The sequence below is a fragment of the Barbus barbus genome (assembly GCF_936440315.1).
Source record: "Barbus barbus genome assembly, chromosome: 43".
Lineage (NCBI taxonomy): Eukaryota > Metazoa > Chordata > Actinopteri > Cypriniformes > Cyprinidae > Barbus > Barbus barbus.
Genome location: NC_136721.1, coordinates 15,122,136 through 15,139,655, shown reverse-complemented (window position 1 = coordinate 15,139,655; position 17,520 = coordinate 15,122,136). Strand labels below are relative to the sequence as shown.

The 17,520-nt window shown below is 37.9% G+C and overlaps 3 protein-coding genes across 5 annotated transcripts in view; 1 reads left to right on the top strand and 2 right to left on the bottom strand.

Moving 5' to 3' along the window:
- Positions 1 to 1,385: 1,385 nt before the first annotated feature.
- On the bottom strand, positions 1,386 to 6,964 carry LOC306862152 (protein regulator of cytokinesis 1-like). Of its 3 annotated transcripts, none has more exons than XM_079404817.1 (14): positions 6,822 to 6,964; positions 6,273 to 6,369; positions 6,035 to 6,082; positions 5,640 to 5,873; positions 5,380 to 5,550; positions 4,875 to 5,024; positions 4,623 to 4,773; positions 4,098 to 4,234; positions 3,908 to 4,003; positions 3,204 to 3,350; positions 2,708 to 2,803; positions 2,511 to 2,627; positions 2,140 to 2,238; positions 1,386 to 1,933 (listed from the first exon to the last, which is right to left on the bottom strand). In XM_079404817.1, exons 1-14 carry the CDS (start codon positions 6,836 to 6,838, stop codon positions 1,868 to 1,870), a joined length of 1,626 nt encoding a protein of 541 aa, XP_079260943.1. In that variant the 5' UTR covers positions 6,839 to 6,964; the 3' UTR covers positions 1,386 to 1,867. The 3 variants fall into 3 exon arrangements, with proteins under 3 accessions (XP_079260943.1, XP_079260944.1, XP_079260942.1); XM_079404818.1 differs by having other exon boundaries at positions 6,035 to 6,169; positions 6,237 to 6,369; positions 6,822 to 6,954; XM_079404816.1 differs by having other exon boundaries at positions 6,035 to 6,157; positions 6,237 to 6,369; positions 6,822 to 6,954.
- A 60-nt stretch (positions 6,965 to 7,024) lies between these two features.
- The window catches only part of pde6b (phosphodiesterase 6B, cGMP-specific, rod, beta), a 29,390-nt gene continuing 18,894 nt past the window's right edge, over positions 7,025 to 17,520 (top strand). Inside the window, exon 1 of the mRNA XM_079404513.1 lies at positions 7,025 to 7,236. The gene's annotated coding sequence lies outside the window, so the exon portion shown is untranslated. The remainder of the gene's footprint in view (positions 7,237 to 17,520) is intronic.
- Positions 8,693 to 15,840, bottom strand: LOC306862471 (sulfate transporter-like). The gene is made up of 4 exons (XM_079405286.1): positions 15,735 to 15,840; positions 12,987 to 13,100; positions 11,343 to 11,984; positions 8,693 to 10,902 (listed from the first exon to the last, which is right to left on the bottom strand). Exons 3-4 carry the CDS (start codon positions 11,955 to 11,957, stop codon positions 9,385 to 9,387), a joined length of 2,133 nt encoding a protein of 710 aa, XP_079261412.1. The 5' UTR covers positions 11,958 to 11,984; positions 12,987 to 13,100; positions 15,735 to 15,840; the 3' UTR covers positions 8,693 to 9,384.

Sequence of the window (17,520 nt, the reverse complement as noted above, 5' to 3'; positions counted from 1 at the left end):
TTTATCAGCTGTTTGAGCTCTCATTCTGACGGCACCCATTCACTGCAGATGATTCATTGGTGAGCAAGTAATATAATGCTAAATTTCTCCAAATTTGTTCAGAAGAAGAAACAAACTCATCTTCAGCATGTAGCCTGAGGGTGAAAATAATATTTAGCAGATTTTAATATCTGGGCGAACTATTCCTTCAAAGAGATCTTTCTTCGTGCCCTTGAGCATTTTTCAAGCTATATGGGGATGTCAACTTACTGCTTCTCATTTGTGTAGTTGTTCTCATCTTTCAAGTTAGGAGGAACATTTCTGCTTCAGCTGTAAAGGCTAACAATGATAAATATATACTGCTCAGCAGACAGGTGCAAACAGCTTGTCATTTAAGCATGCGATATTCTTGCACCCACTGAATCTCAAATGCTCATTTTCAGACTGAGTTGATACTCCCTCTTTATTCATCAACGTATTTATGTTGTACATGTACAGTTTTGACTTCTGTGAAAAGAAGCAGTGGCTTGTCACTGTGTGACATTTGTACTTTTATTGTATACCTGTGTAATCAAACGTAATTTAATATAAAGTGTATCTGGATGAAGAATCTAAAAAAAATTGTCAAAATTTCATAAAACTATATAAAAACTACATTGTTACTCCTTACCGCATGTGTTCGGTTCTTCTCATCCATTACGTAAAAGCTGCTGTTTGATGTGCCATTGTTCTTTCCATTGTGCTCCAGACAGCTTGATGGAGGTTCCTAGGAGACAGCTAAATGCTGAAATATTTGAATTGTGTAATGCTTCATGTGCATTGAAAGCATTAGCTTGATCAGGCCATTGCATTGTTTTGTCCAAATGAGCCAATTACATGTCGAGGCATTGAGTGCCACTCAAAAATTCAAACTCGACCATCAAGGATCTAAATTACTATCCATTTACGAAAAACAAATGTGAAGATGATTTCAAACGTGAAGTTTTAAGCAGATATTCCAGCAAAGGCGCCACACAACAGATGCTTTATATTCTGCCAGAGACAATCAACCTGATGAAAAATATTAATGCCAAGATCTCTGAAGTGCTTTGACATTCACTCATAATACACAGTACTATTCAAACGTTTGGGGCCAGTATTTTTTTTTACTGTCTATAACAGTACCATTCTGAAATAATATTCCCATTTAAAACAACTGTTTTCTATTTTAATACATTTTAAAATGTTATTTATTCCGTGATGGCAAAGCTAAATTTTTAGGAGCCATTACTCCAGTCTTCAGCATCACATGATCCTTCAGAAATCATATGCTGATTTGATGCTCAATTAACATTTATTATATTATCAATGTTGAAAGCGGTTGTACTGAATTTTGTGGAAACAGCAATAAATTGACAGGATTCTTTGATGAATAGAAAGTTCAAAAGAACAGCATTTATTTGAAATAGAAATGTCTCTGTTCTCCTTTTGGTCAAATTTAATGCATACTAGCTGACTAGTGTACAGTCAACATTTCTAGTAATTCAGGGTAGAGATATTTAAAGAACTGTGCAGTCGTAAAAAAAAAGAAAAAAAAAAAGGGCAAATGTATAAAAAGCATTTTATTAAAAGTGCTGTATATGAACAAGGAAACGACTGACCTTTTATGAGCTAATATATACAGAATCTGACTAGGCAAGTAAACAATGACAAAAAGTAAAGCAAGATAAAAATATAATTACGATTTAAAACAATGTCTCTGGAAAGTCACTGCATTGGTCAAAGGTAAATAAGACAAACACCTGAGAATAGTTTTATCCTGTACAGTTTCAATCCTGACATTAATATTTGTGGCCTATACCTCATAAAAAAATAAATAATGAAAAAGTATCAAATACTGGCAGTCCAATCAAAGCATGTCTTTAACGGTGGAATTGAGAAAAGCATCAGCATTGGTTTTCTTGGAGAGCTCGCTCTGTAATGGGAAACAAGATAAAACATGTTAACACATCTTTACTAACTGAACACTGAATCATTATTATGTGCGGGCCTTAAAATGTTAATGATCTCTCTCTCAGGGGAATTAGCGGTCACAAATGAGCATCTTTCCTATCACAGATGCTCCATTTGGAGTTAATATACTTCCGGGGAAGTTGTCTAATGCAGAGTGATTGGGCTTACGGTAAAGGCCGAGTAGCTCATTGGAACTGGTTTCTTGTCACTGTTGAACTCCTGCAGTGGCACACGAGTGCCAGAACTGGCCTCTGTAGTCTTGGTCCTCTGTTACACCAAAGAAAAAACACAAAAATTAAGAAACATCACTGATCTTTAATATTAAGACATGTACAGATGATAGAACTTGACTTGCAGTTTTACACAGAGTACTGATTATTGTTGATGCAACAGTGTGGTCTAGTGTTAGCTTTTGGAACTTCCCTATTTTAATACTGAACTTGTGTCTAACCACAATCCCTTTTGGACTGATCTCAAGCCTACAGTTTTGATCAGAGAGTTTAATTGAGTTTGGAATGCCCCAGGCAGATGGTTTTAACCTTGGCAGAGAGTTGAGGTCTTCCTGGCACACACAGAAATGTGGTGGATGAGCTGCCACTGTTGCCGCTACTGACGCTGCTCACGGTGGCAGTGCGAGGTGCCAACATATTTGGCGTCTGAAACAATTGGAAGAAGATTACGCATTTTGATAAAAGGCTTGTTTTTGCACATCCATGCTTAGTGAGTAAACACATACCTTTTTAATTTTGTTAGGGGTGGGGGTGGTATATGTTGATCCTAGGGGTCTCTTTGTTGGAGTTTTAAACGGAGAGCTTTCCGTTTTCTTTGTCATCTGGAAGACACAGTTTAGAAAAATAAATCTTTGAAAAAAAAATTCCAGAACATAGTAGGTAAATGCTACAAAACACTTCCTCCTTTTGTGTCTAAACACCATCTGATATTCTATGGGTGCTTTTCATTACTCAAATTGAATTAAATATTCAAGGCTTTGTATTAAATAACCAAACGTGAACAACATAAGGGCAGATCACTTGGGCGCAGCTGATGTTTTGAAGTGAAGCTTGAGTGATCAAGAATATTCCAATATACAAATAAGCTTTCCTTTAACGGCTTCCGTTCTCGTATTCTTTAATTGCATCCTTCCCTCTCATCCTAAGGGGGTGGAGCTAAGACGTGAGGAAAGGAAACGAGGGTGCACAAATAAGAAATGAGAAACACCAAGGGAATCTCACTCGTTCATTCTTCTCCTTGTCTTTCTGCAAGCGCTGCTCTTCCCACAGGCTGGAGATGTAATCCATGATCCTTTGACCGTGCACAAGAAAGGAAGTCCCCTGATTCTTTTCCCAAACTTCCACATGGCTTCTTAACTCCTCTTCCAGCTATTTGTGTGGATATACAAAAAGGCAAATTAACATTACAACCACAACTTGTCTTTGCTCCCTATGTCATGCCAAAACCGTAAGACCTTTGTTTACCTTCAGAACACATTAAAATGTTTTTGATGAAATCCAAGAGCTTTCTGACCCTGCATAGACTGCAAAGTAACTGACACGTTCAAGGCCCAGAAAGCTAGTACAGACATTGTTAAAATAGTCCATCTGACATCAGTGGTTTAACTTTAAGTTCACGAAGCTACGAGAATACTTATTGTGTGCAAAGAAATCAAAAATAATGACTGTTATTTGGTAGTAATGATGTCCTTACTACCTTTCTGGGCCTTGAACGTGTCAGTTACGTTGCTGTCTATGCAGGGTAAGAATCAGAAAACTCTCGGATTTCATCAAAAATATCTTAATTTGTGTTCCGAAGATGAACAAAGGTCTTATGGATTTGGAACGACATGAGGGTGAATAATTAATGACAGAATGTTCGTTTTTGCATAATATATCCCTTTAACATAAAACAATTATATGGTCCAAAAAAAAAAAAAAAGTACCTTTGAGAGCAGTTTCTGCACTTTGGACCTGTCCTTACTCTCTTTGAGCAGAGATCCTCCTCTGTTACTGAAGCGATTTGGATCTGCAGCCTTCCTCTGGTAAGCGAAACACAGAACAAAATGACACCGGTGAAACCACATAAGGTTGAGTTAATTTTAAGCATGGGACTAGGGAGATGCCTGTGAGAACCTCAAACTCTTGAAAGAGAGCCCAGTTTATCTTCCATTTCTCCAGGTCCTCCAATATGGGCTGTGCTGCTTCATAGAAAGCCTTCATTCTCAGCAACTCTGTGTCATGGAGGGCCAGCAGCTCTTTGGTGTAGTGATCTGTCCAACCAGAGTTAAATTAAAGCCATTTTCAATCAGCAAAGAACCAGTTTTTGCCTGATTTTTGTTTAATGGTTTTAATCAGGGTTGGTAATAAAAAAAATATTTGATGTACTCAATTTATTATGATACCATTTATAATTAATTAACCACAATTAAATGAATATTTTGATGGATGAGTTTTTTTTTGTCTTCATCTGGATTTGTTCTGATGAAGAAATAAATTCACCTACATCTTGGATGACCTGAGGGTTAGTAAGTTTTCATTTTTGGGTAAACTATACCTTTAAATCACACATTGGTGTTTGCTGAGAATTGAAATGTATTTAGTATTATAAAAGTTACCCGACTGCCTTTAAGTTTGAATATCAAGGTTCAGGCAACTTACCATCACAGAAGTGAACACTGAACGGTTCTCTCTGGTCTGGTCCAAGCATGCATTTGTCCCACATAACCACAAGCTCCTGTCGGACCTTATCAACAACCTCCTCCAGCTGAGCCATCTGCAGCTCCTCCAGATGTTCCACATAGCCCTGCCACTGCAAGAGGAAATGCACTCCATTAGCACTCATTGGTAAACCACAAGGAGAGTTAAGATCCCTGATAGGACATCCTGTGGGTTACATGCAAAAGCTCTCACCCGTCTGATATCATCAGAGAGACTGCTCATGGCAGCCTCTTGGAACGCCCCGCCTTCCGGCTCAGGACAACTCAGACGATTCCACAAGCTCGTAGCTCGCTCTTTGAGTTGGTCTCTGGCTGAAATCAAGGATTCCCTTTTCATTTCAAGCTGTGTGGAAAATATATTTATTATTAGTACAATAATGATAAAAAAAATAAAATAATAATAATAATAATGGTTATCAGTCAGCTGGCAAGTATTCATTTTTTTATAATACTCATCTTTTTATACTATATAGCCAATTTTTTATTAACATTTGGTGCTTGGAAAGATTTAATTTTGGACCCTGGTTAAGATGCTAAGCTTGTTCTTACACAGCCACTAGATGGCACTGCTAGCTCAAAAATGCTTTTAGAAGACTGTATCCATGCAAAAAACAAATTGGAAAATAAAAAAAATGAATGATGCGTGAGCAGAAAAATATCAGTGTTAAAAAAAAATAATAATAATAAAAAAAATGCACCTGGCTAAGCATCAGTTTCAAGGCTTTGATATTATCATGTGTGAGCAGAAAAATATCAGTGTCAGGGCAGATGGATTCCCGTTCCAGGCTGCTCTCTGGTTCATGTCCCATCTCATTCATCAGACTCCTGATGTCCTCCCTGAGCCCAGAGAACACCTTCTCCCTGCTCACCTACAAACAGAGAGCTAAAATCACAAAAGCATCCAGAACAGAAACTCATGACTGATCAGAACAGTTCCAAAACAAAAAAGGATAGATACTTTTTCTTTGACGAGTTTCTCAACATGTTCTTGGAGTTCCTGCAGCTGGGTTCGAGAAGGCAGACTTCCCGATGGGATGTAATATGGCGTAACAAACAAAGTCACGCACAAATCCTCATCCTGCTTCTTCAAATCACTCAGCTCTCTTAAACGTTCATTCTTCTCCTTTAGAAGAGATTCAACATGGCACCGCAGGTTCTTCTCCAACTGGAGGACTGTAAGATCTTGCTCAAACTATAAAAGATTGCACGATAACAATCAGAAAAACTGGAGCTTTGTATAATTAGGGTTGAAATTCTTAGAAAAACATAAAGAAACTGACAAATTTCAGACAAGCATCAATAGTTTATAATGCCTGATTACTTAAAGACAATACTTCACTGGTCTTGTCTTACCTTGTTTGGTTCCAGTCCCAGTTCCAAGCACAGTGTATCAAATTGTTTCTGGAAGGTAATGACATCGGTTTTGATGCGATGCCTTAAGGCCTCTTCCTCCATGATCATTGAATGCAAAAGCTCCTAAAAAACACGCTTAATTCAGAGTAAGCATCAATCAGAAATTGGTGGGAGATGTGATGCATGCAAAGGCATAACTTACATCTATATGTTTTTTCACAGTTTGCATTCGTTCTACCCTCTGATTCTCCATAATGCCGATACTGTCCCATATGTCCACAAGCCTGGCCATGGCATGATTGATCTCAGTCACCAGAGAGCATGCCAGAGCTTCACTGCTCATGAAAACACAAGGAAATAAATGAGCTTAAACGAATACTGATGGGTCTTGTGGTGTTTGGACTGACAGTGTCAGTCTCCATTCACTTTCACTGCATCTTTTTGGCATAACTTACAATGAAAGTGAATGGTGACTAAGACACATCACATTTTAAGTTCAAGAGAAGAACATCAAACGGTTTTAAAGCAACATAAGGATGAGTAAATGATGATGGAATATATTATTATTATTTGGCTGAACTACCCCTTTAACTCTGTTTTAACCTCTTAAACACCCCTAAACACGGCTCACGACAACAAATTACAACAGCGTCAGTAAAACTAGCTGCATAACCAAAAAGAGGTAAGTTAATGTATGTAACTACCAGACAAGATGAGACACGGCCATAATATAACTTAACCTAGCGCTGGTTTAGCAGTTTAACATTCTCGGCTTATACACACTTACCTTCTGCGACAAGACATCGTTGTACCGTACTAACTCACAAAAATATGACCCAAAAAAAAAAAAAACTGTCGTCTCGCTCTGCAGCTACGAGCGGTCAAATTTGAATCGCAGCTGCCGGCTTCCTGCCTTCTTCGCTGGATGCCGTGAAAAGAGACTCATATAGCGCCACGAGTAGTGCGCCACTACGCGCCCCGGAGCAAAATACTTTCCTTGTAATCAAACACATTCCGTAGTGATTTGTGATAACGGCGGTTATCCCTTAGGATGTTAGTGCGATAAAATTATTGGAATAACTTTGCTCCACTAAACATAACAGATAAGAATCTGCACTTGTGTTGCAGAACTGACACAAATATTGAACAATGGAGGTACAAACAACAAAATCTACAGTCTGTGGAGAGCATCTTCAACTAAGGTACAGTAACTGTAATGCCACCTTTGTGTGTGTTTTCTTGGCAAAAACATGGACAATTGTATAAAACAGGGAGGTTTCAACCAGGGGGCTGTTCCATAAAAGACGCTAAGAAAAGCGGGGATTAAAGTCCAAAACCTGACTTGAAATAACCTAACAAATCAATCGGGACTAAAGCGGTTCCATAAACCACAATTCAAGTTCACGCAATCTGACTAATGCTATCCAGGTTCAGTGAGTCTGGATAATGTGACATACACGCTTATTCTGAAGCAGCCCTTATTGTCGATCATGGATCAAATCGATCCACCATAGCAAACAGCGAATATTTGTGCTGTTTAACGCATTTGAAACATTGTGTTTTCCTCAGTGCATAACTGATACGTCACAGGTATATTTTTTACATCTGTAAATGTCAGAAAGCCATGCAAATATATCCATTTAGCTGTCAGGAGTGGGCGAGGCTTATGCGAGAGAACGAGCGCTGCGGCGCGCATGCGCGCTACACAGACGGAGCAGAATAGAATACTAGCGCAAGAATTCTGAATAAAATATACATTCTGCTAAAATATTTGTTGTTGGACATTAAATGTGACACATAGAATTTTACTACATATAAGTGTATTTTTATGATAGCAGCAACTGTTAATCACTAATGTGTGTTCCTCTTATCAGTTAAAATGTACTCTGATTTCTATTATAAATTTACATTTTTAATTCAGTGATTTTAACTTTTGATTGTGTTTTTATGCTTTAATGCTTTAAAGAGCCATTTTAGATTGTAATGTTTTAATGTTCTAATAACCATAAAAGGTACAGCTGTCATAAATTCAGAGAGAAAGGCTGCATGGCTAGAAACTTCTGATCAACTGCATGCACAACTATGTTAAAATGTCATTCGCCTACATTTTGGGCACAATACATTAAATACAGTTGGTTGTAGCCTATTTTTTTATTTATTTGATTATTTAAGGTGTATTTTCTGTATACTTTTATTTTTGGACCGTTAATAAATTAAACTGACGGTATGTGAGTTAGAGGAGCTCAGCTTAGCCTGACAGTTAGCCTGCTCCGGACCAGGTTAGTTTGCCAGCATAAGTTGCCGGGGTAACTGAGTTTGAACTTTTTTAAGTTTGATTTATGAAACCGAATCTACCAAAAATAAGCCTGACTAACCTAAATAAGCCTGGCTTATACTCTAATCTTGGTTTATGGAACAGCCCCCAGGTCTGCAGGGGATCCACCTATTATTGTTTGATATCTCAAACTATTGTGTAAACAATAAGTGAACGGAAACCAAAACAAATAATTTATTAACCAAAATGTATTAAAATAACTAAAATTAAGATGTTTTTGCAATGTAATCATTATGTAACATGACAGCTTGAACTTTGAGGCAACAGGAATATCCAAATGGTAGTTATTGACACTGGTTTAAAATATAATCAGATCTCCAGGTGAAATTTGTCCTTGACCTTTATTTTCTCAAGAACACCATAAAAACATTTTCAAATTTTAAAGGCAGTATAACAGACAATTTAAAATCACAGATCTGTATTGTCTCCTCATGGTCCTGGATTATTTGCTGATGTGTGAAGATATTTTTTTTCTGGCAATTAAAGGGTAGTTTTGCACAAATCACATTGGAAATTAATTATCTGTCTTGTTTACATTTAAAATGGTATTACTTACTTACTTTTGTCATTTAGCAGACGCTTTTGTCCAAAGCGACTTACAAATATTCAATCATGTGAAAAATATGTATTAAATCAATTTCTGAGGGTTTAGTGTCTCAGAAATATGTCACAAAGTAGTTATGTTGTTATTTGTTTGATTTTCCTGTAGTTTTTTTATCAATATATATATAAAAACTTAACACATAACTTGACACATAAATGCAATTTTGTCTTCCAGTGTATAATAACAACCCCTGAGTTTGTACAGTAGCAGAATATTCAAAATGTTCATATTCAGTTCTGACTCAAACAGGAGTGGAATTTTTGTGCTATCATGTTAATTTTATGAACATTTAATTCAATAAATGTTCATAAAATAATTCAACATTTATCATTTCCAAGAGCTGAATATCATGCTTCATATGTTTTAATTGAAAATATGTTTTTCAGCTCTTGAGGCCCATTTGTGGACACATTACACAGACGAGTCATTAACCGGTTGTGTCGTACGAGTAGCAAAACAAACAGCACTGTGGATGGTATGAAATGACAGTTGTTCCATGTCTTTGTCACCAGCCCCAAAGAAAGAGCCTCTCCTTAAAGAATCTATTACTGGTGTGTTGCAGCAAGCTAGAATTACATTCACGCCAACTTCTTTATAGTCTTTTAAAACCGTTTTGAAGGTGCTCACTCCTGCTGTGTCTACTATGGAGATGCAGGAGCAATCTAAGATGATAGTATGAAAATCAATGCTTTTTGAAATCAAGCTTACACTTACGTCTCCATTGCTTTCATCTACTCTATCTGTCTTCTTCGCAGCCTTTTCTCTAGCTTTTTTCTCCAGTTTTCTTCTGCGGGTTATTTCAAGGAATGGCTCAAGATCAGTTGCTTTATATAAAGATTTTAAAAAGAAGTCTTTGTTGGCATAGAAAAGAGGCGCTTGAAAACGAAAGATCTTCACCTTTGGAACAGGTGAAAGATTATCATATTCTTCCATGTCCTCAAAGTCATTGGTTTGTTCAATTTGTCCCAGTAACGAAACCTTAGGATTCTGAGTCTGGACCACCACACAGATCATAGAGAAGACCACACCAATCAGCAGTCCGATCTCCACGCTAATTAAAGCAGTTGAGCTCATGCTCACCAACCAGACAATTGCCTCAATCTTGCTTTCACGCCATTGCTTAGGGACGTCTAGAAATTTGCGCAGGGCACCCCGCAGACTGACGATGATGATGCAGGCGAGGACACATTTCTGCAGGGCGTAGAAAAATGGTGCAAAGAAAAGAAGAACCAGAAGAACCACTAAGGCACTCACTACACTGGAGACCTGAGTCTGGCAACCTGTTGAGTCCTTCACCATAGTTTTTGCAAGGGCGGCACTTGTAGCGAAAGAATGGAAAAATGAAGGAATTATATTGCAGAACCCAATTGCTATCATTTCTTGGTTGGGCCTAACTGTGTAACCATTCTTTTTAGCAAACATCTCAGACAGAGAAACGGTGAATGCAAAACTGATGACCGCTAATGGAATGGCATCATATGCTACACGGGGCATCAGTTCAAAACTGGGCACCTTTGGCGGAATGAAACCAGTTGGAATGGCACCTGAGATACTGGAACTAAACTGTCCGTTTAAATCAGCAAAGTGGGAAACTACTGTGGCAACTGCCACTACGACCAGTTCTGTGGGCAGTGGGATCTTCAAACGGTCCTTATAGCGATCCTGGATCTCTTTTGCTGCAAGCAGCACTATGATGCAGATGGCACTTGTTATTAAGTCACAGAAGTTAGTTTTGTGGATGTTCTTGAAGATGTTGATCCAAGTGACCACCACTGTGCCGTAGCCTTGGTGTCGTGGGATCTTAAGGCCAAGCAGGTACTTTGCCTGGACGGTGAGGATAGTGCAAGATGCTCCAGTGGCAAAGCCATCAAGCATAGGAGCAGACAGATAAACAGAGACAAACCCCAGCCTGAGAATGGCCATCAGCACCTGAGGATAATAACAATAATAAACTTTAAAGGACATTAAAAAAAATTTCACACTATGTATTTATTTACAAATATAATAAAATTGGATTGGATAAATCTATCTCCAAAGGGCACTTAGAAGTAAGCATGATCATGACCCCCACACTGAAGGGTTGTTCCAAACCAAAGTGCTCAAAATGGGCCACTTCAGAGGATACTTTGAAATGATTTTGAAGGGTACAACTGAGAAACACTCTCATGATTCTTTGTGCAGGTTTAATTGTATGACAACAGCGCAGGAGTGACGTACAAGTGCGTTTCTAGTAACAGTTTTTTGGTCACCCTTCATTCCTTCGAATATCTCACTCACATTTATTTAAATTTAAATGTTGTACTTTATGGTTACATCACTTACATCTTTGCGTGGTGATTTGCAGATGTGATTTAAGACTGTGTATGTACCTGGTAGACTCCAGCAAGAAATGATAAAGCTGTGGCAATGCTAATGGCGTAGCATTCCTTTCCACATTCCATATTCAGTGCCATGAACTTCAAGTTGACCAGAGTAGTGTTAGCATCCCCAGTGCCATTTAGCCCTAATGCGTTTTTCGTACTGTCATCATTCAAATCAAAGCCTGCAAGGTAGACCTCTCGGTCCACAACTTGTCCAACCATCAAACTCATGAGGCTGAAGATGCCCACAGAAACATGTCTAGACGTTCCCATGAAAAAGTAAATGATGTTTGAAAAAAAAGATGTGTACAAGCCATAGATGGGATCCAAGCCAGCCAGCAGGCAGTATGCAATGGCTTGAGGGATCAATATGATGCCAATTATGATCCCGGACATCAGATCTCCAAACATATAGTCCTTCACCTTGTACTTCGGAAGCCATTTCACTACTGGGAAGAAGCCTGTTAGAGTCCTCTTCAGTTTAGATCCTGAGCAGGAGAGGTTTCGCTGCAACTTGGTCTTGATAATCTCACGAATCCGTTTCCTCTCTTGTACTCTACGCTTTAGTGGGCCCACCGTAACAGAGTTTAGGTCCTCCATGGCTTCCAGTGATGAAGGACCCATGCACTGATGAAGCTTTTAAGACAGCTCCTGAAAAAGGGACAAAGACCTTTGATTAGTGTGCGATCTCCTTTAAAGATCAAACTGGATGTCTGTTAAATTGGGGTAACTGATTAATCATTGTGCTTGGAGCAAGTATGAATAGAAAACAGTTTCTGCGTTTTCTTATTTTTTTGCTGTTTCTGTGGGAAAGTCAATAATTAGTCAAGCAAGTTAACACGATTATCTAAGGTTATACACCAATCAGTGTTTGAGTGGGTTTAACGTGCTAGGGACAGCGTTTATCAATCATTAGAAAAGATTCTCACATACTTCTCTTATCAAAGCCTCTAAAGCTGTAGACTACAGCGAAACCAGGAAACAAAAGCTTGATCTTACATCTCACCTACATCACAGTCATTATTATTAGGACTTTGTATGCACAAAGTATTATTCTAATACAGCTCTTTTATGATGTCAATGATGTTAAAGTCCCTGACCTTTTATAATCATTAATAAAACTCCACAAATTACAAGTACAGATGTACGGTATGTGGCGCAGCATATACATCTTTGCACTGTTCGAAGCAATTCTTGAGTAAAAATGTCCAGTTACTAATTCACAGAAAAATCTCACCAACCATTTATTTTTGATTCCTTGTTCCATTAAATCCGTTTTATGTCATTGTGTCATGCATCTGCTATAGGTTTGGATGTGCCAGACATTGGTCTCTAATCAAAGCAAGTATGCATGCTATTTATCTCCTAATTGCCTTTTTATTGGAGGGTCATAAAATCACCACTGAGATATGAGACTCTTTTCCATGATGGCGTCTCATAAAGTTTATAGGTCTATATTTGAACTGGCATTAACATCAGTAAACTATATTGTTTTTCTCTATAGTTGTTCTTCTGCCAAAGTAGCTCATTACGTTTTTACGAGAAATAACAATATAAAAGAGCAACTATTAAGTACAGCACTCACCTGAATAAGTGGCATCTTAAAGGGACAAGCTATAAAATGAACAAAACTGCTTAGATTGATTCACTAACCTCTCTATACCCCGCCTCCCACCGGCTAAACGAAAAGCCGTAGTGTAAGTCCATGCTTCAGTATGCAAAAACCTTCAGGCAGTCCCCCTTTCCAACATCAGTCATTTTCATAGGCTGTAAGAACAAAAGGGTTAAACCCTCCTGGGTTAAACATGCTAGTTTGTAATGCTCTGCATTGAGCAATATCTGGACATCATGACAATAAGCCATAAAGAGTCAATCTTTTACCGATTCTTATTAGATGAAGCAAAACCAGTTCACACATTATATCATGCTACGAAGTATAATGAAAATAAATTTCATCTGAATTAGTTTAATTATAGTCACATGAGAAGAAAAGAAAAGACATTTACTTTGTCATGCAATTGCATTGGAATTTGATTTTATACACCTGCAGTAGATAGCATAACATAAGAAATGTTTTTATGCATTGAAATACTTGATTTAATTGTAAAGTGTCTGAATGCTTTCTCTTAATTGTCTTAGCTAAAATTTACATTAAAAAGCAATAGCAGGGCAAAGGTGTAAGTCAATCTTTTATTGGTTCTTCTCAAACTGAGCAAAAACATTTTACACACCAGATCGTTCCATGAAAAATAAAGAACATAGTAGAATCACTGTTTCATCTGAACTAGTTAAATGAGTTATATAGTGAACTACTTGAATTATCCAAGAATCATCTACTAGAATCATGTCTTTGTTTGTTGCTGGCAATGCAGAGATGTTCAATGGCATGTATAGTGACTAAAATTTTCACACTGACTTGAAGATGCTGTTGTTCATTACAGGATGTATGGCATTTATACTGTGAAAAATTGTGTGAAATATGATTTACACGCACATTTCTGTAAAGACTCTTTGATCATAAATGTTCTCCTTTTAATTATAGTTCTCACATGATGGGTGCCACACATGGATCATATGGGAGGTTTTTATCATTGAAACCAGACAATAGTGGTATTATACAATTTTATTAATAGTATAACTCACAGTTAATATTTGTTATATTTAGTGATGTGCAAGTTTGTATTTATTTATTTATTTATTCATTTATTTATTTTGGGTATTGTGTAGTATGTTTTGTCCCATACTGTCTGTGTGTGTGTGTGTGTTTCCATTCATTTCCATTATTCGGAGTCTTAACCTCTCTCCACTCTAATCGCATCACCCCACACTTCCACTTTGCACATTTTCATTACAATCTGCACTAAATTGTAGAAGGTTACGTAAGGATAATATGAGTGGGATTTACATACCATTTGTCTTTAGTATTCCTTTTACTCACTTATACACTTTACTGCACTGCACAGCACACGGACACTTTATCACTGACATACACTTTACTTTTTATAGAATCTATATAGAATCATATTCCATTTTTATTCTCATATCTATTCTCATATCCAGGGGGCAGTCGTGGCCTAATGGATAGAGAGTTGGACTTGTAACCCGAAGGTCGTGGGTTCGAGTCTCAGGTCCGGCAGGGATTGTAGGTGGTTGGAGTGAATAACCAACACTCTCTCCACCCTCAATACCACGACTGAGGTGAGACCCTTGAGCAAGGCACCGAACCCCTCAACTGCTCCCCGGGCGCCGCATTGATGGCTGCCCGCTGCTCCAGGTGTACCTGGATGGGTTAAATGCAGAGAACGTCCCTTTCCCCCTTCCCCTTGCGAGGAAAGTCGTGGGCGAGGAAAGTCGTGGCCTAATGGTTAGAGAGTCGGACTCGTAATCGAAAGGTTGCGGGTTCGAGTCCCCGGCCGGCAGGGATTGTAGGTGGGGGGAGTGAATGTACAGCGCTCTCTCCACCCTCAATACCACGACTGAGGTGCCCTTGAGCAAGGCACCGAACCCCCAACTGCTCCCCGGGCTGTGTGTTCACGGTGTGTGTGTGTGTGTGTGCATTTGTTCACTACTCACTGCTGTGTGTGTGCACTTGGATGGGTTAAACGCAGAGCACCAATTTCGAGTGTGGGTCATACTTGACAATACGTCACGACTTTTTTTATTTTTTATTTTTTTTGTTATTTTATTTTATTTCTAGTTTATTTCTATATATATGTTTACTGTACTTTTTCTATTTGTATTTTTGTAAACTTGAGGTTTTTCTTAATTTTGTTGGACAATTTGTTGGACAGTCGTACAATACATTTCACTACATGTCGTATGTATATGTATGTGACAAATAAAATTTGAATTTATTACTACTGTGTCAATAAATAACAAAGGGCTAGTTCAGGCCTCCGTCATCTGGTAGAATAATGACTGTGTGGTTAAGAATAATGTCTTTTCTGTCCTTTCTTCCTAATTGTAGCCATACAGTACAGCTGTTGTTATCAGGTCTGGCAGGTTGTATAGACAGAAATCTCGGTCCACTTTATATGAATTCAGTTATGAGTCATATACTTTATGAGTGACCATGATTGAATGACAGACAAACCTTAGAATACTGTCCTTGGCAAAACTGAGGTCTTATATAAGATATGTCTTAATTGTAGAAGGGCAGTTTGAGTTCAGTAATTAATTGTTTACCAGTTAAGTATCGTAATTTCTAATTTGTCTAAAATCCTAAAAATATGTCATGAAATAAATTAAATGACATGAATGTGTCAAAATGCATGTTGCTTCATCTTCATTTCCTATTAAATATTCTTGTGATATCATACTAATATATAAAAGCTTTGTATAAGAGGAAGCCCACCACCATATAAAGACTGAGGATGAATATTTGGGGAAACAGGGACTCACCCTTATCATAGGAGCGGATGAGTAGAATGAAGAACACATTTGCCATGCCTTCACTGCTGAATTTCACGGTGCACATTAGCTTGGCTGTCTGAATAGAGCAAAGGATTGTGGGTAAAGATGTTGCTCCGCTTTCTTAACCCTCAGCAACCAATCATAGACAGATGGAGATAGAGGAAGCGAGAGAAGGGGGGCTGTGGGCTGATCACCATAGAAACAGTGCCACCCACAGTCTCTACTTAGTATTACTGAATTTATATGTGCTGAAAGAATCTAAGTAGTGCACTATGAGCCACATGGAGGGAAAAAAAATAGACATTTCCTTTTTTACACACAATTGCACTGGAATTAGATTTTTATGTTTACACCTAGATAGCATAAATCTGCTGATTATTTATAAAGACATTTCTATATATTCAGGACTCTAGTATATACCTTAATGTGCATATACTATATTTAAATATTCAGTGTGTTGTGGTTTGTTAAATTGTTAAAATGCTTTCTATTAACGGGCCCATTCTAATATAAATTGTGTTGGTTGTCTTCCCTAAAAGTGTAACCCTGTTTATGCCTGTGGCTCTGTGTTGCTGTCAACACATTGCTCTGTTTTTTTGAGCATCTAATCTGCCTGACAACAGCTCAGCCAATGGTGTGTGATTTGGGCGTGGCTACCTGTTTGGCTGACCAAGGGCCGAAGGGCAGAATGTTTGAGGAAACCTGTTTGAAAATAGTAAATTTTAGTTTTAGTAGTGATGATGCAGCAAATGTCATGTACTATCTATTTGTATAAAATTATAATTTGAATTCTGCTAATGTAGTGCAACATTTGTTATTCCATTGAGGAGTAACCTTTATGTGTAAGAAAAAACATCAGAATACTATGAGCTTTACACAGAATTATTTTAATAATCTCAGATTCAACCAACAAAGCTAGTCATTGCAGTATTTTTTTCATGGGAACTCCTTATTGATGGGGACATCTTACTGCACGCTTTAGCGTTCTAGATCACTCAGGTTATACTAATGTCAAAGGATATTATTTACTTAGCTGCTTTGTTCTTCTTTATAAGACTCATTACACATGACCTTTTAAAATATTGTTTTTCCACAGCAAACAAAGCATGAGCCCGAGTTAATTATTTTTTCAGGTCAGTATGTTAATATATATTTGCTGACATTCTGTTACTTTGTTAATGTTCATGAATGGTTGGGTATCACAGTATTACATGTTTACTCATTGCTTTTATCTCAATGTTCTAAAACGTGTACTATGTGTCGCCACTTACGTGAACTTCCATGAGTTCAGTTATGTGCTGTATGGTTTCCAGAGATATTTTTTAGAAAATGATTGAGGTTTTGCCATTGTTTATTTAAAATTAATTTATTTTGGGTGTCAATATCAAAATTAAAAAATAAAATATAAAAAGTTTAAAGTATAAATAAGTACAAAATATAAAAGTATAAATATAAAATTATTTATAACAATATTATATATATTATGGGGAAGTCATGGCCTAATGGTTAGAGAGTCGGACTCGTAATCCAAAGGTTGCGGGTTCGAGTCTCAGGCTGGCAGGGATTGTAGGTGGGGGGAGTGAATGTCCAGCACTCTCTCCACCCTCAATACCACGACTGAGGTGCCCTTGAGCAAGGCACCGAACCCCCAACTGCTCCCCGGGCGCCGCAGCATAAATGGCTGCCCACTGCTCTGGGTGTGTGTTCACTCCTGTGTGTGTGCACTTTGGATGGGTTAAATGCAGAGCACAAATTCCAAGTATGGGTCACCATA